The 22932-nt window shown below is 49.4% G+C and overlaps 1 protein-coding gene across 1 annotated transcript in view; it reads right to left on the minus strand.

Annotated features, from left to right (window-relative positions):
• LOC125435284 (collagen alpha-1(VII) chain-like) overlaps positions 1–22932 on the minus strand; it is a 158518-nt gene continuing 135586 nt past the window's right edge. The window contains exons 55-59 of the mRNA XM_048501472.1: positions 20615–20872; positions 18770–18886; positions 10024–10143; positions 6871–6948; positions 1–132 (exon numbers count right to left, since the gene is read on the minus strand). Of these exons, the coding sequence (XP_048357429.1) occupies positions 1–132; positions 6871–6948; positions 10024–10143; positions 18770–18886; positions 20615–20872 (705 nt within the window). The remainder of the gene's footprint in view (positions 133–6870; positions 6949–10023; positions 10144–18769; positions 18887–20614; positions 20873–22932) is intronic.

Here is a 22932-nt window from a genome sequence, read left to right on the forward strand (position 1 = left end):
CTAGACAAACAAGGCTTTTTCTGACCTGCGAGATAACGGGACACTATTTACCATGAGATTCTGGTCTCCTGTTGTCCGCCGAACTCTGCTGCCGGGTATTTCCTCAGAAACAGCAAGAACATCTGCGTTCTCCTGCTCAAAAAAAAGAGACAGTGCTCATTAAAGGAGTTTTGGACTCAGATGGCCAAAAGGAACCGCCACCCTGTGAGGTAGGTGGGGCTGAGAGAGCTCCGAGAAGCTGTGACTAGCCCAAGGTCACCCAGCTGGCGTGTGTGGGAGTGCACAGGCTAATCTGAATTCCCCAGATAAGCCTCCACAGCTCAGGCGGCAGAGCTGGGAATCAAACCCGGTTCCTCCAGATGTTAGTGTTAGTGGGTGTCATGGCGCACACAAGCAGAGCGTTGGGGACCCCTGTTTTGAAAGAGTCAGGAACTAATTTGGTCAGAGCAGCCACTGAGCTCTCAGGTGTCCGGTTGGCATGTCTGGTCGGCTTGGCCAGATGGCTGCTATCTCCTGCCTGGCCTTGGGGGTGACTTTTGCTTTCCCACACTTTCCCCACTTTTACATTAAGTGGGAAGGGACAGGTTGGGGGTTGGATTCAGAAGGATTATACTGCAGGGGTTTGAATGCTGGTTTAGAACTGGCTTCTGCAAAGTCAGTTGCGTGGTGTCCAATTCAATAAAACCTTTTTTTGCAGCAGTGGCGTCGTGGCTAAGAGCAGTGGCGAAGAGCAGGTGCACTCTGATCTGGAGGAACCGGGTTTGATTCCCAGCTCTGCCATTTCAGTTGTGGAGGCTTATCTGGGGAATTCAGATTAGCCTGTACACTCCCACACATGCCAGCTGGGTGACCTTAGGCTAGTCATAGCTCTTCGGAGCTCCTTCAGCCCCACCCACCTCAAAGGGTGTTTGTTGTGAGTGGGGAAGGGCAAGGAGATTGTAAGCCCTTTGAGTCTCCTACAGGAGAGAAAGGGGGGATATAAATCCAAACTCTTCAAACTCTTCTCTTCTGTTTCATGAAATCCAGGGCTGGACATTGAGTGAATTCAGAGGTCTGACATCAGGGAGCTGTCCCTGGTGCTGAAACAGATCCATACCCCTTTGCTCCGTGCATTCGCATTTTGATTCTTGATGCCAGCAAATGGTGTGTGTGTGTGTGTGTGTGTGTGTGTGTGTGTGTGTGTGTGTGTGTGTGTGTGTGTCACCCTTTGCCATAGGTCCTTTCCTCCTACATCTTACCCAATATCATATTGTCTTTATGCCTCGGTTGGAAGCAGAGGTGGGATCCAACCAGTGGTTACTAATTTTTTCTGAGTGCCGAGAAGAAGAAGAAGAAGAAGAAGAAGAAGAAGAAGAAGAAGAAGAAGAAGAAGAAGAAGAAGAAGAAGAAGAAGAAGAAGAAGAAGAAGAAGAAGAAGAGGAGGAGGAGGAGTTTGCATTTATATCACCCCTTTCTCTCCTGCAGGAGACTCAAAGGGGCTGACAATCTCCTTGCCCTTCCCCCCTCACAACAAACACCCTGTGAGGTGGGTGGAGCTGAGAGAGCTCCGAGAAGCTGTGACTAGCCCAAGGTCACCCAGCTGGCGTGTGTGGGAGTGTACAGGCTAATCTGAATTCCCCAGATAAGCCTCCACAGCTCAGGCAGCAGAGCGGGGAATCAAACCCGGTTCCTCCAGATTAGATACACGAGCTCTTAACCTTCCCACCACCATCGGAACCTGTTATTAAAATTTTTGGATCCCACCACTGATCTCCAGTTAAAAGGACCAGGTAGCCAGTGATGGGAAAGACCTCTCTCTACCTGAGACTCTGGAAAGCAGCTGCCAGCCAGAGTAGACAATACTGACCTTGAAGGATCAAGAGTCAGGTTCAGTATAAGGCTGCTTCGTAGGAGGGACTGTGGCCCAGTGCTAGAGCATCTACTTGGCATGCAGATAGTCCCAGGTTCCACCTCCTAAGGACAGAGGTCTGGTCCCCTGGTGGGAGGTGATGTGAAAGACCCTGGAGGGCAGCTGCCAATCAGAGCAGACAATACTGACCTTGACAGACCAAAGGACTGACTCAGTAGAAGGGAGCTTCATGCTCCCATGTGGTTTACATTTAGCCAGACTTTGGATTAGATGGTTCCCACCCATCCATTTCTGTTCACTTTACAAAAGGTCTCTGCCGCCTGATCTAAATGTGACCCAGGTGGGGAGAAATGCTCTGCTCGATTGAGCTTTCTACTGCTAACCACACAAAGGTAGCCTGCCATACCATCTGTAGGGCAGTGGGCATTGCATTCACACAGGACAATAGAGGGTAAGCATCTGTCAGGAGTGCTTTTCCAATTCTATGGCCGCTTCCGCACGGCCACGCTGCGGGTCGGGTCGGCATACATGATGGCGACACAACCACCCCGGGACTGTTTGCATGAACAGTCCCGGTAACGACCGGGAAGATGGCGCCGTGCCGTCGCCCAATTGACTTATCGTCCCTGCGACCGTCCGGCGTGTCGCCGAGGCCAGGGGACACGCCCCCTGCCCTGCGTGACCGCTCCGGAGTCGCAGGGCAGGGGGGAGCGTGTCCCCAGGCCTCGGTGATGTGCCGGACGGTCGCAGGGACGGTAAGTCGATTGGGCAAGGGGGGAGGGATGGCGCCTTCCAGCTGCTGCCATTCGCACAGCAGTGGCTGGAAGCCGCTGTTTTCCAAAAACCTCGCTCGGGGAGCGAGGTGGGAAAATGGCGGCTTCGCGCCGCTGGGGAGGAGCGAGGGCGGCGCGGCTGCGAAGCAGCTGCGCCCCCCATGCGAACAGCTCCCTCGGGACGGCGTTTTTGCCATCCCCAGGGCACTGTAAAAGGCCCGTGCGGAAAGGGCCTATGATTCTATCAAGTGAGATGGCAGGTACAATCTGGCCACACAACTTTGAATTGGACCTTTGTTCTTGTGGCTGGAGAGAAAACATTGGAAGCCCAATATCCCTTTCCAATTATTCTCTTTCCAGCCATTGTCTTTTCTATTTAAAGCTCCCCTTTGCCTCTGGGCAGGAGCAGCACAAGTGAAACTCAGGCTGTAAAAATACCTTCCCACAAACTGGTGGTTTCCAGATTCGGAACCATTTAAGTAAAATGTCTGACCATTAGTGGGCAATACCGAGATAAGGGAATTGCAGCCAATAAGCATTCTTTAATTAACAACAATTCTTAATTAAACCATGGGGTTCTGAAAACAGTTTACCAAGGAACTTCTTATGAGTCCACAGCAAGTGGGAGAGAATAAACAGAATGGTCTTTTTTGTTGGACTGATTTCTGTGGATCACCTGTTGGAGTCCAGTATCTTTGCCTGCCTAACTGGAAGGAAAAAGGCGATAGGCTTAGTGGCAGAGCATATGCTCATTATTCAAAAGGTCCTAGTTCAGTTCCCAGGTTCTCCGCCTCCAAAGGATCTTGGGTAGCAGCGCTGGAAAGGAGCCCAGAGCTGGAGGAGAAGAAGAGTTGGTTTTTATATCCCGCTTTTCTGTACCTTTAAGGCAGTGGTTCTCAACCTTCCTAATGCCGCACCCCTTTAATACAGTTATTTCCACCAAATGTCAAAGAGCTGACCTGTGTTTCAGCTGACATCATAAAAATTTAAACGGATTACAGCTTGCCTGTTCAGCAACACAAGAGTCTGCAATGGAAATTCAAGGATCGGCTGCTCATCATGTACATGGCTTGGGTTGGATCACCTCCAGGAAAGATACAGTAGCTAAGCAAAAGAGAATCACTAAGGCTTGCTCAGGAGAACATCTCTTTGAACCATGCCCTTGGGATTGCTAAGAACAAGCCCAAACCTTCAAGCACTGGGGCAGGTTAATAATAAAAAAAATCACTAAACAAATACCAAGTGGAAAATATGAAGCTACCTTAAGAACATAAGAACATAAGAACAAGCCAGCTGGATCAGACCAGAGTCCATCTAGTCCAGCTCTCTGCTACTTGCAGCGGCCCACCAGGTGCCTTTGAGCTATTCCCCACTATATAGTTTTCAGTATCCACTGTCATTGCTTATGTTACTGAAGGGGAATCTGTATTCAATTAACAGTTTAAAACGTCAACTGCAAGAGTCGACCAGGATTTTCCTCTGCTACTTTCGTGGGGATTGCAGAAACCCTGAGTAACTAGCACTTGGCCTTAATTCCTTTTACAGGCCCACATTTGCTCCAAAAGTGGCTCAAATTGGCCAAGTCAAAAAGTGCAAGTTTGAAAATGGTTCCCCTCATTTACTTTACTTGGAAAATGGCAGAAAGAACCCATATGTGATTGGACAACACAATCAAAATCCTGCACATTTACAGACTTTTCCCCATGCCCAACATATACCTTGGGGTAGAGAGACACCACTGAATTTTTTAAATGTACATAAATACATGGATAAATAAAGACACAATCCAGTTTGTACCTGAGATGTGTGGGCTGTCTGCCCTCTAGTGGACATGTGCGAGAATAGTCAACGTAATGCCAAGTTTTGTACGCTAAAAGGGACAGAAGTCTGATGGTTTGTCAATTCCTATGCAGATTTTTATTAGCCAGAAGTAGAAAGCAAAGAACGGTTAAAAAACCGAAGAAACTGGGTGTGCAAAGTGCAGCATGCTACACTTGGAAACAAGTTTGCTTTCTGCACATGCAAATATGAATGGAAAAATATATGTGACAAGATTTGGGGGTGCTGACCTATTTCATGCCATTCTGGAGGAGGAGGAGGAGGAGGAGGAGGAGGAGTTTGGATTTATATCCCCCCTTTCCCTCCTGTAAGGAGACTCAAAGGGGCTTACAATCTCCTTGCCCTCCCCCGCCCCCTCACTTTGAACAGAAGAACATAAGAACATAAGACTCTTTCCACCTGTAAAGTTAGTAAAGATTCTCCTAGGGGATAAACATAATAATATCCATGTATTGTTGAAGGCTTTCAGGTTGAATCACTAGGATATTGTGGGTTTTCCGGGTTGTATGGCCGGGTTCCAGTAGCATTTTCTCCTGACATTTCACCAGCCACAGATGCAGGCGAAACGTTAGGAGAAACTGCTACTGGAACACGGCCATACAACCCAGAAAACCCACAATTCCCTAGCAATAATATTACTTTTGCAGTCGCTAAATTTCTGTCTATGGAAGCAAGGATTAGGGATTCCACTTTTAACTTGGATGGTGAGATTAACTGCTGACTGTAATTTGCCTGATTTTAAATCAGCCTATTTCCAATTTGTTTTTATTTTTAGAATGTACATTTTGTCTTTTAAACTTGTTCAAAAACGTTTTAATTCTTTTAATATATGACTATGGATCTATTGGTTGTAAATAAAATACTACTACTACTACTACGACGACTACTACTACTACTACTATGTCAGGAGCAGCAGTGGCATAGGAGATTAAGAGCTTGTGTATCTAATCTGGAGGAATCGGGCTTGATTCCCAGCTCTGCTGCCTGGGCTGCGGAGGCTTATCTGGGGAATTCAGATTAGCCTGGGCACTCCCACACACGCCAGCTGGGTGACCTTGGGCTAGTCACAGCTTCTCGGAGCTCTCTCAGCCCCACCCACCTCACAGGGTGTTTGTTGTGAGGGGGGAAGGGCAAGGAGATTGTAAGCCCCTTTGAGTCTCCTGCAGGAGAGAAAGGGGGGTATAAATCCAAACTCCTACTCCTACTCCCCCTCCCCCCCCCTCCTCCTCCTCCTCCTCTTCTTCTTCTTCTACTACTACTACTACTATTACTACTACTACTACATAAGACTCTTGTTTTTAGGACTACAGCATAATACTAATACTGATTACAGGAGATGAGGAAGGGAGTGTCCTGGATGCCAAGCAGAAAAGATACAAGTAGCACTGGATGGAAGTGGTATTATGGGCTGGGGCCATGGCTCAGAGGTAAAGCATCTGTTTGGTGTGCATAAGAACATAAGAACATAAGAACCAGCCAGCTGGATCAGACCAGAGTCCATCTAGTCCAGCTCTCTGCTACTCGCAGTGGCCCACCAGGTGCCTTTGGGAGCTCACCTGTAGGAGGTGAAAGCAATGGCCTTCTGCTGCTGCTGCTGCTCCCGAGCACCTGGTCTGCTGAGGCATTTGCAATCTGAGATCAAGGAGGATCAAGATTGGGAGCCATAGATCGACTTCTGTCCAAGCCCCTTTTAAAGCTATCCAGGTGAGTGGCCATCACCACCTCCTGTGGCAGCATATTCCAAACACCAATCACACGTTGCGTGAAGAAGTGTGTCCTTTTATTAGTCCTAATTCTTCCCCCCAGCATTTTCAATGGATGCCCCCTGGTTCTAGTATTGTGAGAAAGAGAGAAAAATTTCTCTCTGTCCACATTTTCTACCCCATGCATAATTTGATAGACTTCAATCATATCCCCCCTCAGACATCTCCTCTCCAAACTAAAGAGTCCCAAACGCTGCAGCCTCCCCTCATAAGGAAGGTGCTCCAGTCCCTCAATCATCCTCGTTGCCCTTCTCTGCACTTTTTCTATCTCTTCGATATCCTTTTTGAGATGTGGCGACCAGAACTGAACACAGTACTCCAACTGCGGTCGCACCACGGCTTTATATAAGGGCATGACAGTCCTTGCAGTTTTATGATCAACTCCTTTCCTAATTATCCTTTCCTAATTATGCAAAAGTCCCGGGTTCAGTTCCCAGCATCTCCAGTAGGTGACACCGAAAACAGTAGTAGGTGACACAGTAGGTGACACAGAAGACCCCCAGCTGTGATCTTGGAAGGCAGCTGCCAGTCAGAGTAGGCAAGTCTGACCTTGACAGACCAAGGTTCTGAAACCACCAGGCAGCTGGCTATGGGAAAGACCTGAAATCCTGGAAAGCAGCTGCCAGTCAGAGCAGACAATACTGACCTTGAAAGACAAAGGGTCGGATGTAGTATGATTCATGATGTATTCATGTTCATGCGATCTGGTTGCATTTTCAGCTTTCTATGGCAGAGGAGAGAAAACAGAAAATTGAAATCACTGGATCAAATGCAGATAAAAGGCTCGAAGACTGGAGTCTGGAAGGAGGAGAAATTCATGGCGAACGTGCCCATATAACTTGCTTATTGTAGGGATGAGCCCCGCGAACCCAGCAGAGCCTCAGAAAGAGCGCAGGAATGCCTGTGCCATCTGTGTCCTTCTGGGCGCACACGCTCACCTGTCCCCCAGGCCCCCGTGAGTCACAGGTCATGAACTACCTGACTCACGGTCACCAGATGTTCCAGACAAAGGGACAAAGGGGCGCCTGCCCCCAGGTACGGATTAGACCCAGACGTGAACGTTTCCTCCCACACGTAGGCCACCCCATGATGTCATGTACTATACAGTATTCTCCCGCTCTCCCGCCTCCCGGTCCGCCCCTATTGAAACCCTAATAAAAGGTGCCAGGGACCAGACCACGGGAGAGTTGCCAGATCCACGGATCACACTTCCTGCTGCTGGCTCTCTCCACCGGATGATATCGCTGCGTCTCGCCTCTTCCTTGCGACCCTCGCGGGCCGACTTCACTTATCATAGGCCCCTTCCGCACACGCAGAATAATGCATTTTCAAATCACTTTCACAACTGTTTGCAAGTGGATTTTGCTATTCCACACAGCTTCAAAGAGCACTGAAAGCAGTTTGAAAGTGCACTATTCTGCATGTACGGAAGGAGCCATAGACATTTTTGCAGTAGGGGAAGTCAACTCCCCCACCAGACAGTGGCCGATCGGATCATCAAAGTGCACACAGCACAGCACAGCACAAAACAAAACAGGAAAAGCTTTTTTAACAATGCAAGGGAGAAATAAACTAGGACTCGTGTGCGGCGGTGACAGAACACATATACGCAAATCCCTGCAGCTCTGGATAGATCAGCCACCATTAACACCGTAGGTGAACGTCAACAGGCAAGGAACAAAGGTTTTCTTTCCCCAGGCCAATATTTATTGCTCTGTAATTGTGAGCTGCATGGTGTAGTGGTTAAGTGCTTGCACTGCCACTCGCACGGTCAGGAGTTCGAGCCCCCTGTGGGTCAGATTTCCTGGCAGCTGGCTCATGGTCAACTCAGCCATCCATCCATTTCTTGGTCGGTAAATGAGTAGCTAGCTCAGTGGTGGCGAACCTATGGCACGGGTGCCAGAGGTGACACTCAAAGCCCTCTCTGTGGGCACACGTAAACAGAGTTGCCCCCCCCCCATCTAGGCTGCCTGTGCCGCTGGGCTCAATTATTAGCATTAAACCTAAGACCTAGTTTTGGGGCAGCAGTGTAGGTTACCCTGTTAAGCGCTGTTAAACCCCACTGATTAAACTCACTGGTTTTCATGCGAAGAACTAAAGTGTGATCCTTTACCTGGGAGTAAGCTCGGTTGCTGGCAATGGGGCTGGCTTCTGAGTAAACCCTCCAAGGGTCGTGATTCACCCGTTGGAAGAGTTGCACGGCTGCTTCAAAGCAAAACCACCAACTACCACCAAGCTTACTCCCGAGTAACGCACGCCTTGGAGCCAACCGTTTTTTTCTAAACTAAAACCTCAGTATTCAGGTTAAATTGCCAAGCTGGCACTTTGCGATAAATGTGGGTTTTGGGTTGCCGTTTGGGCACTCGGTCTCAAAAAGGTTCACCATCACTGACCTAGCTCATAGCTAGGGGGTAAAAAATAGCCGGGGAAAGCAGTGCCAAATTACCCCACAAAAAAGGCTTGCCTATGAAATCACTGCTCGCAATGGTACCCCAGGGTCGGACACGACTGAAGGGGAAACTTTACCTTTTACTTTAATTATGAATCTTTCCTTTAAACATTTGGTGGCAGCCCATAGCAGGGGCGGCAGGAAGGGATTCCTTTCGCAAGGGCTAGCTCCCTTCCTCTCCCACGCAGATCTGGCCACTGTGATCCATGCAACGGTCACCTCCAGGTTAGACTATTGTAACTTGCTCTACGCGGGCCTTCCCTTGCGTTTGATCCGGAAACTGAAGCTGGTCCAGCATGCGGCGGCTCGCCTGCTCACAGGGGGCGCCTATCGTGATCACATCCAACCTGTGCTGCGCAGCCTGCACTGGCTCACAGTTGAGTTCCGAATAATCTTCAAGGTGTGGGTGTTAACCTTTAAGGCCTTACGCGGCCTGGGACCCTCGTATCTTCAGGACCGCATTACCCCATATGTCCCTACCCTACAATTTACTGGTGGTTCCTGGCCCCTCAATGATGTGGCTGGCCTCCACTCGGGCCAGGGCCTTTTCAGCCTTGGCCCCTGCCTGGTGGAACACTCTCCCTCCAGCTGTCCGGGCCCTGCGGGACCTTGGCAATTTCCGCAGGGCCTGTAAGACTGAGTTGTTCCACCGGGCTTTTGGAGTGCCCAGCCGCTGATTAGGTGCCCCTTCTACACTATTCCTCCGGTTTTCGGAGTCCCCGTCATCTAGGGGACCCACTTTTGTTACTGTCTTGTTCCCCTTTTTGGGAGGGTTTAATCTGGGGTATTGCTGACGCCATTTTACTGAATTACTGCTGCGTTTTAAATATTTAAACTTTTAAACTTACATTTTAATTTAATGGGGTTTTGTTTATATACTGTATGTGGAATCCATGTTGTACACCGCCCAGAGCCCTTTGGGGATTGGGCGGTATAGAAATTAAATAAATAAATAGATAGATAGATAGATAGATAGATAGATAGATAGATAGATAGATAATCAATTAAATAAATATAAATAAATAAATAAATAAATAAATAAATAAATAAACCCTGCTGACTGCACATGTGCAGATGTGGAAAGAAGAAGAGTTTGGATTTATATCCCACCTTTCTCTCCTGTAAGGAGACTCCAGGTGGCTTACATGCTCCTTTCCCTTCCTCTCCTCACAACAGACATCTTGTGAGGTAGGCGGGGCTGAGAGAGTTCCAAAGAACTGTGACTAGCAGAAGGTCGCCCAGCAGGAATGTAGGAGTGAGGAAACACATCTAGTTCACCAGATAAGCCTCTGCCACTCAGGTATATAGATATACGAGCTCTTAACCTCCTACGCCACTGCTGCTCCTTACCCTATTGGCCTCTTTCTCCCTTTTCCTCTCTCCAGGCCTTCTCTTCAAAGCACTCTGCAGTTCCTTCGACGCAACCTCCGAGGAATTGTATTCTTTCTCCAGCTCCAGACTGGAGGACATCTGGAATGGAGGGAAGGACGCACAACTTCAGGGAAGCAACTGGAGATCAACTGAGGCTTGAGTGTCAGGTGAAGATGTTTTTTTATTTCAAACAGCTTTTAACATCTGTCTAGATCACTGTTTCCCAACCTTTTTGAGGTCAGGGTACCCTTGACCTCACTCTTCATATCTCACGGTACCCCTGCCACCACCCTCCACCTTCCCCTCCCATTGCCCCTGCTTGCCACACACCCCACCTTCCCCTCCCAGGGTGGAGGGGAGCATTGGGGGGGGTGGCTGCTGACCTTGTGGCAGGCCCTGCCCCATGGGCCAGCTCTATGTCCTTGTTGGCGCCGGTGGGAGCCACAAAAATGAGGGGGGGGCGGTAGTGTTGCCGCGGTACCCCTGGGACATGCTCACGGCACCCCAGGGTACCAGGGAACCCTGGTTGAGAATGGCTGGTCTAGATCAACTCCGACTCTCCAGAGGTTCATGGACTACAATTCCCATCAGTCTCCGCCAGCATGGCCATCAATATACATATTTTAAAACATTTATAAAAAAAATAATTTGTGCATAAATAATCCGATCAATAAAATAGAAACGCAGATGGCAAGTGACCACATAAACCTTTGAAAACCACCCATCCTACATCGATACAGGCCCCCTTCTCAGAAGAACAGTCCAAGAAAGGGGAAAGGTTGGCCGGAGGGGGTGTTGCAGAGTGACCACAGCACACTGGTGGATAGTTGTTGGGATGCTGGCAGATGAAATCAGAAAAATCTTACTGAAAGAGAATGTGTGCTCACTGCGGGGAAGACCACAAGAACATAAATGACCATTGTTTTTACATATCCTGTAACTGCCAGCTCTTATTCTGCCTGCAATTCCGGGTTGCAACTCTGGGCGGTATCAATAAGAGTATAGTGTCTAGATCAGGGGTAGGGAACCTTTAACACTCAAAGAGCCATTTGGACCCATTTTCCACAGGAAAAGAAACACTTGGAGCCGCAAATCATTTTTGACATTTAAAATAAAGATAACACTGTATATATTGGGTTTTTTTACCTTTTACTCCACTCATTCTGAGAAGCGCATGGATGAGTCTGCCCTGCTGCCTGCAGGGCGGGCAAGGATGGGGCCAGCAGCTCGGCCTCGCCGGCCGCCAGGAAAGCGCCCGCCCCGCTCAAATGGGGCGGGCGAGAGGGGAAGTCCGCGGCACGGCCCAGCCAGCCGTGGGCAATTGGTGCGCCTGCCCTGCTGCCTGCAGGGTGGGCAAGGATGGGGCTGGCGACTCGGCTTGTGAAGTCGCAGTGCAAGGGCAGAAGAGCCACATGCGGCTCTCGAGCCGCAGGTTCCCTACCCCTGGTCTAGATTGAGGAATGTAATTGTACCTCTCTATACAGTCAGGGCTGTTCGACAGTGGAATTCACTGCCTCAGAGTGTGGTGGAGTCTCCTTTCGGAGGTTTTTAAACAGAGGCTGTACGGCCATCTGTCAGGAGTGCTTTGATTGTGTTACCGTGCTACCTGGTAACTTTTAATAGCTCCAGACCAACCAGCTCTCGGCAGAGCAGGGGAACAGAAACAGGACCCAACACAGTGAGAATACTAAGGAATAAAAATGAGTTCATTGAGATGCTGACCTACGTGTCAGCACCTCCACACCATGGCAACTGTAACTGCCTAGCAGCTTTACAACAACTTAAATACACTTTCTCCCGCCCGGGAGTCCAGGGGAATACAGGACAGCCTACAACCATTCATTTACAGATACATGGAAACCAATTAGAGTCCAGAGGGCTGTCCCTTCTTGAATTTCGCAGCTGAAGCTGGGCGAGGTGATGACGTAAGCACAGGTGGGAAAAACACAAAAGAGTCCTTTGGGTGCTTGGGGCCAGAAAACGAAACTTAACAATGATGGTACCCTTATCTGCCTGCTGGTGGGATTATGTAAAGGATTCAATGGTGTTGATGGTGAAGTAACCTTGAGTGCATTCCACAGCCCGGGCGATGGGCCAGATTCATCGGCGGAGACTTTATCTTTGCGCGGGAGATGAAGACTCCGTTCCCATGGGAAGCAGGAAGGGGGGATGGGGTGAATGGTGTTATAACCTGTGCTTCTGGCGGGAAGTGCCATTCCTGCCACTACGTGTATGTGAGCTTTCTAAGATGTCTTAATAAACGGACTTTTACACCCAAAGCCTTTTTATTTCTGCTTCTATGGAATTCCTTACATTGTGGCAGGAATCTTAATTCATCTATATTCCTGTGCAGTGGACCTCTGCTGTCTTGCATGGAGAGGTTGAATGTTACTACGCGGAATAAAAGCGTAGCCCCAAAGAGGGTCTGAATTTTCCCTTCTGGATCTGGAGGAACCGGCAGGAGAACGGCTCGCTGGTGGCTCTCTTTCCATCCTCAGATCAGCACGAAGTCTTCCTTTACCTGGAACGAGGGACGGATTTATTTACCTCATGGGGACTTCCATGAGCCGCTGGGGCGCTGCCTATGGATCGGCGCCGCCTGTGGATCGGATCTCTACCCGCTGCGGTGGGATTACAAACTCGTGATGCAACCTGTCATGGAGGAGACGGGCTTGACCACCTTTCATGCGCAACCCAGAATCCATTGAATCCATTCCTGACTCAGATTTTGGTGATGTTCCCAAAGAACCACACCGCGGCACAGCACTGGGACCGTCCGGCGATACCGGGGACTAAACCTGGGATTGGGAGGTATCCGCGACGCTCTTCCACCGACCCCTGATCCCGGCCAGCCGACCGCACCTGAGGTGCCCCGGGGACACTGGTGGCTACGGTGTCTCCGATGTCTCGCCTAAGACTCCACTTAAGAGTCCTAAGAAAGCCTGCACTCCCAGCTTCCGATTCGTTCCTCCCATCGAAGGAGACCTGGGAGGAGGAAGTGGGGCTTAATTACAGATGCCCAAGAAGCATGGACCCGGAACGCCAGCTATGGGAGGAGGAACGGGTACAGTTGCAGCAAGAGCTTAAACCGCAGAGGGACCGAACGGCAACAAAGAAGTCCAGCCTGAGTTGGACCGTACAAAGATGCCTCCAACGCATTAATATGCCCAGAATCTGTCAGTCCATGATAAAGTCCTGGAACACTCCAGACTGGATTTACAACGGCAACGCTAAAGCCGCTCTGCCCTGGCGCGACGCTAGAAGTGAGTTTACTGAAGCCCTTAAACGGGACTTAACTGGCTAAATTGAACGAAAGCTGCCTGCATGCCACTTGTGATGCATTGACCCGCAAGGAGAGGAGCTGGCTGGCGCTGGAGAGGAGCTAAGGAGGCAGCAGACCAGAAGCCCCAAGTTGGAGTCTATGTTACGATCACTGGGCTTGTGGGGCCACGCATCGTCCTGCCACCCAAACGCCAGCGCACCGCCAGCCTCGATTCGCCCCCCCCCTGAACATACAACAGCTGCTCGCCCAAACTGCCTTTAACCCGCGAACCACCGCCCAGCAGGCCAGAGTTTAACGGGCTACTATCGGCCCTCGACACCAGCCCGCTTTGATGGGGACCTTCCAAACTTCCCTTACTTCATTTTGCAACTCAATGCCCACTTGGAAGACTATGATGATTTATACCGTCTGCGCCAGAAAATACGGACATCGGCTCAGTCCTGGATGGGGCAGCAGCCCACTGGTTCGCGGACTCTTTGATTTGCGGATGAAGACTTCAAGACGTGCCCGATTCTCCAAGCCTTAAGAGCTCCAGGATCCAGGCCGAGAATGAAGCTATCCACCATCAAAACTATCCAGCAAGGCAACCGCCCGCTGGCAGAATTTGCCCGCGACCAGGCGGGCGCTGCTCGACTTCCTCCTGAGTGGCCTGAACGCATGAAATGCCACTTCGGATGCTGTGGACGGCAAGCTGCTGAAACGGGTAAGCTTTAATTCGGGTTCCTCGTACTATTGCAGATTGGATCCAGTTGGGGTCCCAGGTGGCGCCTGCTTGAATAACAATACGCTGCCGAGGTCAGCCACGCCCAAAACTCCACCACTGTGTCCACTCAAGCCAAGCCCAGCCGCCCCTACCGGAACCACCTTCTGAACGCCGCCGGGCCGACTGGGATTGTGGTTCATCATGAGGGCCAGGTCATCTAGCCGCCAACTGTCCTAAGAAACAAAACCTACCGCCCAGCTCACAAGACTCCATCTGCCGCTTTCACCACGCAGATCAGGCCGGCCCGACGGGCTCGCCGTTTTAAAGCGTCATCGGCGGCGCACTCCAGAGGAGGGGAAGCAGCTGTTTGCCTTTTCTTCAGCCCCCCATGGACATGGCCCCACTCCTGACGCCGGTGAGTGAAGGCAGCCCCATTGTCCAAGCTGCCAATAACCCCGCTTAAACACACTCGCATTATAGCCTCGCTCTGTGGATTCTGGCCAGTTCACTGCTTAATGCGCCCCAGGTGGCAGAGGAGCCAGGTCTGGACCAAATTCCCTGGCTAAGCCTCCATACCATTCACCCAAATGGACGGCAGCCCTCGAACGTAAGGACTGCCTAGTTCAAAACACACACAACCGCTCTCCTCGCTATACCGACCATTGGGAGAAAAATTATTTTATTTTTACGCCAGTGGCCAAACACTCCATAGTTTTGGGCATGCCTTGGTTATTGTTACATGAACCAAAGTTCATTTGAAAGAACGGATCTTTGTGAATTCACTGACCTCCCGCGTGAACATACATGAATTGGGGAAAACCCAACTTCTCCTGACACACCCTCCCTGGCTTCTTCAGCTTATCGCCCCATTCTATTGGCATCCCCAATTCCGCGACACATGATCTAGCCAGAGTTTTTTCAGGAGCAAGAATGCCATCAGCTGCTACCCCACAGAGACACTGACTGCAAAATTGTTATACAAACCAGGGGCGAACTACCCAAAGGGTAGTATCTACCGCATGAGTCCTAATGAGGAGAAGGAACTGCGTACTTCTTGGACGAAGAACCTTGCTCAAGGGGTTCATAATCGGGCGAGCTACCAAACACACACACGCTTGCCCCGCTTTTGTTTTGTAAAAAAGAGAAAGATGGGTCTTCTACGGCTTTGCACAGATTATCGAGGTCTCAATGCGGTCTCCCTGTCCAATAAATATCCTTTTGCCCTTGATCAAGGATCTTTAGATGCACCCGCAAAGGACGATTTTTACTAAATTGGACTCTGAGAGAAGCTTTACTACAGAGTCAGAATTGCTGAAGGCTGCGAACACTTGACTGCATTTAACACAAAGTTTGACAGTTTGAATATTCTTGATAATGCCATTCGCTAAGTGGGGCTCCCTCGGGCTTTTATGGCCCTTATCAACGGGTTCTCCATGATTTTATTGTACAAGGGAGTTGTGGTATACTTAGATGACGCTTTTAATTTACTCACAAACCATAGAAGAGCATGAAACATTGGTCCGGAGAGGTATTGGAACGCTTGTTCGACACCCTCTCTTTGCCAAACTTCCAAATGCTGTTTTCACCAGAACTCCATTGATCATTTGGTTACTCGGATCTCGCCTCTCGAGGGCTTGAAAATGGATCCTGCCAAATTGACGCAGTCCTCCAATGGCTCACTCCCCACCAACCGCAAAGAGCCCAATCTTTCTTTGGTTTTGCTAATTTTTACCGTGACTTTATACCCCAATTCGCTGAACTGACTCTCCCTCTCACAGACCTCTTTACGCACTAAGAATAAAGATCCACTGTCCGCCAAGCCCGGCCCCTTTCCTGGTCTGAGGAGTGTCAAACAGCCTTTCAACTCTTTAAAGTCTTCAAGCATCACCTAACCCATCCTAAAAGCACCCTGACCCAGATCTCCCGCTTGTGGTTCACGGGATGCCTCGGACAAAGCACTTGGGGCAGCCCTGTTGCAGAAAAATAAAGATTTGGTAGGCTAATCTGCGGTGCTTATTTGTCTAAGAAATTCTCTGGTGCTGAACTCAACTGGACTGTAGGAGACAAAGAGACCAAGTGCCATCAAAGTAGCACTTCCACTTCTGCATGCCACTCGGCTGGAGGGGGCCAAACACCCTCTCTTGTAGGCTTGGTCGGATCATAAAACCTGGCAGCTTTGTCCACCTCTCAAGATGTCCGGCGAAAACAACTTCGGCAATGCATTTCTTTTCTCGCTTCTCTTGCCAGTCCATTTTTCCTCGGAAAAACTAATAACTGGCTGGACGCTGGGCCACTCGGGAGGGGGGGTGGGAGCGCTCACGAGACACATTCCACGCACTGTTCTTTTCTCCCTCCCAGTTGGGCTGGCTGTCACCCGATCTCAAACGCCCACTCTCCTCCACCCTCCATTCCTAGTCTCGCTCTCCCTTTACCGCGGAACCGAAGAGCGGGCTACACCGAGCCTCCAGCTGAAGAAAGTGACTTCCACCGCGCTTGGAGAATGCTGGAGTTTACGAGAGGGGAATGTTGGTACGCGTCTCCCTCCGCTAGCAGGTTCTTGAAGCTTGCCAATGCGATGCCCCGCTCTGCTGGACATTTTGGTTTTCTTGAAAATCCTGCATTTGGTCTACCGGCCAGTGTTCCTCTGGTAGGGCGCCAAGCAATGCTAAGGGACATTGAGGGCAAGACATTAAGGGCTGCTCTGCTTGCGCAGAAGCCAAAACCATTCCGAAAGCCCCATGGGCTATTATTGGAACCGGCTCCCGGTGGCCTCCCGCTTCCCGGGAGGTCATCTCCCATGGATTTTTATTACAGATTTGCCCGAAAAGTCATGGTAACACGTTTGTGGGTGGTGGTAACTTATTTTCTAAATAACAAGCTCCATTTTATTCCATGTGCTTCCATCCTCCGGCCCCTAGAAAGGCTATAACGGCTGTTCATTCAACATGTTTTACCGCCTCCATTCCGCTAAGGTGGTTCTCCATCACAGTCTCCCCAATTCATCCTGCAAAGTTCTGGAAGCATGCGTTTGGGGTTGTTGGGGTCGCCTTCGCCGTCAGCCGCCCCTACCACGCCTCAAAGTGATGGAGAGATGGAGAGAACGTAACAGAACCCTAGAGCAGTATTTACGCTTTGTTACACCAACTACCACCAAGACAATTGGTGCGAAGCTTATTCCGCTTATGAGTATGCCTATAAATAATGCGGTCCATAGCAGTACAAAGAAAAACTCCTTTGAAATGCCATTGTGTCTGGTCGCCTTCCCGCCTCTTGCCACAATCCACCTCGACAGCTTTGGACCCTCCAGAGTTTCATCAATGGATTTCATCCCTAGTCGAGGGATGGAAAACGGTCCAGACTGGGGCTTTACAAATAAGGACTCCCAAAAAATCTGCATGCGATAAACACGGGCCGTGGATTTTCCTCTCTTCCGCGGTGGGCTCTTCCGGGTGTATTTATCTACAAAAAAATCCGTGAGACGTGTAATAAATTCTTTCCAAACTTGGCAAAAGATTTGTGGACCTTTCTCAGATTACTAAAGTGATTAATGATGTCACTGCCTACTTTTAGATTTGCCTAACTCTCTTAGTAACATTCATCTCCTGTCTCTCTCCATTCCAGCTTTTGCTCAATGAGGCTCTGCCCGCCCCATGCTCGCTGGTAACACACCACTGAGAGAGGCCCTCCCACCCACTATTATTGATGGTCACAAACACTACGCAATTCGACGCTTATCCTGACCTTCCTCGCTGAATTCAAGAAACGCTTGTACATGAAGGTCTCTTAAAGGTGGATGTATTCCTTCAAAGAATTCAATGGGTTTATTCCGGGAAAATATTGAAGCTCCCCACCCTTATTTCTGCTTTCCATCAGCTTTTCCGATCAAACCTTGGGGAGGGGTCTTTAAGGGGAGGCAGAGTGTAAAGGATTCAATGGTGTTGGATGGTGAAGTAACCTGAGTGCATTCCACAGCTCCTCGGGCGATGGGCAATAGATTCATCGGGCGGAGACTTTATCTTTGCGCTGGAGATGAAGACCTCGCTCCTAAGGAAGCAGGAAGGGGGGATGGGGTGAATGGTGTTATAACCTGTGCTTCTGGTGGGAAGTGCCATTCCTGCCACTACGTGTATGTGAGCTTTCTAAGATGTCTTAATAAACGGACTTTTACACCCAAAAAGCCTTTTATTTCTGCTTCTATGGAATTCCTTACAGATTAGGCAGATTGAGGCACTTCTTCCGGGGTCCCTTTTGTCAACGTCCATCCATAGTTTTAGCAAATGAAAGGGACATGCCCAGGTGGAGCAGGGGTGGATTCCTGCCTTGAGCCAAGGAGGTTCCATGCAGACACAAATACAAAAGATAGCTATAATTCCTATCTTCTACCTAATACAGTGTGTTCCTACCTAATTTACACAGAAATAAAACATAGTTCCATCATTATTGAAAAGCAAGATCAGAAATGGAATAAAATCACTTCTGACTCCGCTATCATTTGTGTATTCCTGCACTGCTGGGGGTTATTATTATTATTATTATTATTTATTTAATTTGTATACCGCCCGATCCCCGAAGGGCTCCGGGCGGTGAACAACATTCACTACAACATCAACAGGAGCGGTCGTACAAATATCTCAGGACTTGATGGCCCCTCGGGTCTTTTCCAACTCTGTGATTCTATGAATCTATTACTTGAACAACTTTCTGAACAACCGCAGGGCTTATGTCGCCATAAGATTTACCTCCAGTATGTGTTTTTCTTTCTTCCTCTTCTTTGGGGCTCCTGTCACCTTGCGGGAGGTGTTCTCTGGAGGAGAATACTCTGCCTCTGGATCAAGATGAACAGAGCTATGTTCCATCTAAAGGAGAGGGAAAAAATCACTCGGAGGGAAATATATGTGGGTGACCCATGAGGAATCACAAAGCTTTCTCTTTTTCCTGTGTCCTCTCCTGCCTCTCACCCCATCATTATTTTGCTCTACCTCCAGTTGGAGTTGAGAGGAGGCATCGGCCATCCAGATGGGTTACCATGGCTACCCACAATGGCATCCGAGATCTTGCAAGATGACCTTGTGAGATTTCAGACCACTGCGCTGAATGGCTTCAGCTACTTGACAGACACCAAGGAAGGTGGTTTCCATTGTACTGCGGGCCTCGTCCACAGTCTGTACTCTTGGTGAAGCATACCTTCGGGACCGCATTACCCCATATGCCCCTACTCGGCCTCTGCGTTTAGCAGAGGCCAATTTGCTGGTGGTTCCTGGCCCCTCAATAATGCAGCTGGCCTCCACATGGGCCAGGGCCTTTACGGCAGTGGCGTACCTAGGCAAACTGGAGCCCTGGGAAAAACCTGAGTTTGATGCCCCCCCAACAACAACAACAACCTTTATTAGGCATTGAAAGAATAAAAGAAAGAAAGGGGTGGATTTAAAAGGAGAATCTGGGGAAATTTTTAGGGTGTGCCTGCTGTCAGGGGTGCTATTATTAAGATAGCAGCACCAAAATTTCAGAGTATCTTCATGAGCCCCTACTGATGATACCACCCAGGTTTGGTGAAGTTTGGTTCAGGGGGTCCAAAGTTATGGACCCTCAAAGGTGTAGCCCCCATCTCCTATTAGCTCCCATTGAAAACAATGGGGGATGGGGACACTCCCGATGGGAGTCCATAACTTTGGACTCCCTAAACCAAACCTCACCAAACCTGGGTGATATCATTAGGATAGTCTCCTGAAAAATCCCTTAAATTTTGGTGCTGCTAGCCTAAAAACTGCGCCCCCTGCAGGCCAAAAACAGAAAAAACACTGAAAATTCAAAAAAATCCCACCTGCATTTTTGGTGCCCCCCACAAGGTGGCGCCCTGGGCAACTGCCCACTTTGCCCAATGGGAGGAACGCCTTTGCTTTATGGCCCTGGCCCCGGCCTGGTGGAACACTCTTCCTCCAGCTGTCTAGGCCCTGCAGGACCTTAATGAATTCCGCAGGGCCTGCAAGACAGAGTTGTTCCACCAGGCTTTTGGAGCGTCCAGTCGCTGATTAGGGCGCCCCCCCCCCTTTACTCATTTACTTTTACCATTATTTTGTTTACATCTATGCTACCCTCCTAAGGAGCAATCCGGCCGTTCCCTCCTTTTGGGGAGGTTGTTTTTTTAAAAAAATAAATTGGGTTATGGGACGCCTGTTTTTATTGTATTGACCGCTGTTTTAATGGATTTTAATGCATGTAATAATTGTTTATTTTGTTATAAACTGGATATATGTTGATGTTGTTGTACACCACCCAGAGCCCCTAGGGGGATGGAGCGATCTACAAATCTAAACAATCAATCAATCAATCAATAAATCAATAATTGGGGGGTTTCCCCTGACAACAGATCCTATGAGTAAGACTGCTCTCTCCCTCTCTTGCATCTGTGCCTGATATCAGCTGGAACCTGACTCTCTGTGAGCCTGGCAAGCAAGGACACCAGCTATGCATGTGACCTCTGGCAGGGCATTCCTCCGGCTACATCCTCTGGCAGGGAATTCCACATTTTAGTGCAAAACTGCAGACAGATACAATGCTTGAAAGCGTAGAGGTTGGAGCTTTACCTCTGCCTCTTTTACCAAAGAGGTGTTTTCCAGTGACCAAGCTCCTTCCTTGATCTGCGAAGTGGCATTTTCAGCAACTCCTTCCAGTTCTACAGAACTGTCATCCTCCTTTCGTGGAGTCTGTGTCAAGTTCTGCCCTTCAAGGCGGCTCTCCACCTCCAGCTCAGCCTGGTCTGTCTGGGTAACTGTTACTTCAGACGGGACAGGCTCCTCCAGACTATGATTTGAAGTTGTCACAATGGTAGGTTCTGCTGTTGTCTGATGAAAAAGTGTTTAAAAATGCCCCTGATTAGCAGAAAGCAGAGCCAAGCACTGGTTTTTGTTTTTTGTTTTTGAAGGACATTTTCTGCTCGGAGTGGCCGGGCTTCTGTCTGATCTGATTCTAGATTAGATCAGGACCATTGATGATCTTAGAAGAAGAAGAAGAAGAAGAAGAAGAAGAAGAAGAAGAAGAAGAAGAAGAAGAAGAAGAAGAAGAAGAAGAAGAAGAAGCAGAAGAAGCAGAAGCAGAAGCAGAAGCAGAAGCAGAAGCAGAAGCAGAGGAGGAGGAGGAGGAGGAGGAGGAGGAGGAGGAGGAGGAGGAGGAGGAGGAGTTTGGATTTATATCCCCCCTTTCTCTCCTGCAGGAGACTCAAAGGGGCTCACAATCTCCTTGCCCTTCCCCCCTCACAACAAACACCCTGTGAGGTGGGTGGGGCTGAGAGAGCTCCGAAAAGCTGTGACTAGTGGTAGAAACTGCCATCAAACCATATAGAGGGGGTTGGGCCAGCCACAGAGACCATGCTGTAACAAACTCCATGGTCAGCGTATCGGCAATCTTACGCTTTTTTAATAGCAAGGGCCATCAATTTGTGCCTGCAGCATTAAAAGTCTTCAACACCAAGGTGGCCCAGCAATTATTATATGGAGTCCCACTTTGGATAGGCTCCTGGTCCAACACAGCTGAGCGAGTACAATCTCGCTTTTTATTTAAACTTTCGGGCATGCCTCACTGCGTGCCTGACGCCACCCTATGCCTCGAAACTGGGCAACATAAGCACAAGCATTTTATTGTCATTGTGCACGCACAACGAAATTTACAGCAGCATTCCTCGATGCACACAATTTCAGACTCATACCCCACCCTCACTTTCCCCTTCCTCCACCCATCCCCACACAGCCCCAAGCACATCAACACGAAGCCGCGGAGTTCAGCATCACCACAGCTCTAGAGTAGAAGCTGTCTCTAAGCCTCTTGGTCCTAGTTTTGATAGACCTGTATCGTCTGCCGGATGGTAACAGTTCCAAAAGAGAGTGTGCTGGATGAGACGGGTCTCTCCGAATATTTTGGGCTTTCTTTAGGCTTCGGGAATTATAGAGTTCTTCCAAGGAGGGGAGAGGGCAGCCGATAATCCTCTGTGCAGGAGTGATCACCCTTTGGAGCGCCTTCCTATCTGCCACTGAGCAACTGGAGAACCATACACAGATGCAGTAGGTTAAGACACTCTCTATAGCACAGCGGTAAAAGGACACCAGGAGTTTTCCATTCAGTTGTTGTTTCCTTAGAAGTCTCAGATAGTACAGTCTTTGCTGGGCCTTCTTAACCACCGCGGCAGTCTGTACGCGGCAGTCTGTACATCTCTAAGAGACAAGAGCATGGCTTGCCATATACAATTTATGGAAACCTCTCAGGGATTTTTTAAAGACAACAGCTATTCAGAGGCGCTTTGCTAACTGGGCCACCCAAGTCAGGGCAAAAAATATTCAGAGGCGGCTTGCCATTGTCGGCCTTTGCGTAGTAACTCTGGACTTCCTTGGTGGTCTCCCAATCAAGCACTAATCAGAGTTGATCCTGCCAACCACCCCTGGAGGAGAAGCAGCTGGGTCAGGCGCCTGCCGCAGGCCCGCTGGGCACCCCTTGGCCCGGCCCATGAAGGTGCAGCCCTGCCAGGCTGCCCAGGACTACCACCACGCTCCTCCACCGGCTGAGGTAAGAGGGGCATGGGGGGAGAGGCATGGGAGCAGAGGTGGGATCCAGCAGGTTCTCACCAGTTCCCAAGAGTGGGTTACTAATTATTTGTGTGTGCCGAGAGGGGGTTACTAATTGGGTCCGCTTTTCCGCCTCCATCCCCTCGCCTCCCCGAGGCATCCTGCCTTTGAACGTGAAGGTTCCATATTGCAATTGCGACTAATAATGTCACTCCCTGAATTGGGTGAATCCCTTTCAGGTACTGCAATTCATGGATTCTCAGCCTTTCGTCCCTTTTATCTCACCAGTCTCTCTCAAAGAACCTGTGTGTTTCACCATTGCTGTGTTCAGATTTGTGAGTTGGGGCATT

Source organism: Sphaerodactylus townsendi, linkage group LG06 (genome assembly GCF_021028975.2).
Source record: "Sphaerodactylus townsendi isolate TG3544 linkage group LG06, MPM_Stown_v2.3, whole genome shotgun sequence".
Taxonomy (NCBI): domain Eukaryota; kingdom Metazoa; phylum Chordata; class Lepidosauria; order Squamata; family Sphaerodactylidae; genus Sphaerodactylus; species Sphaerodactylus townsendi.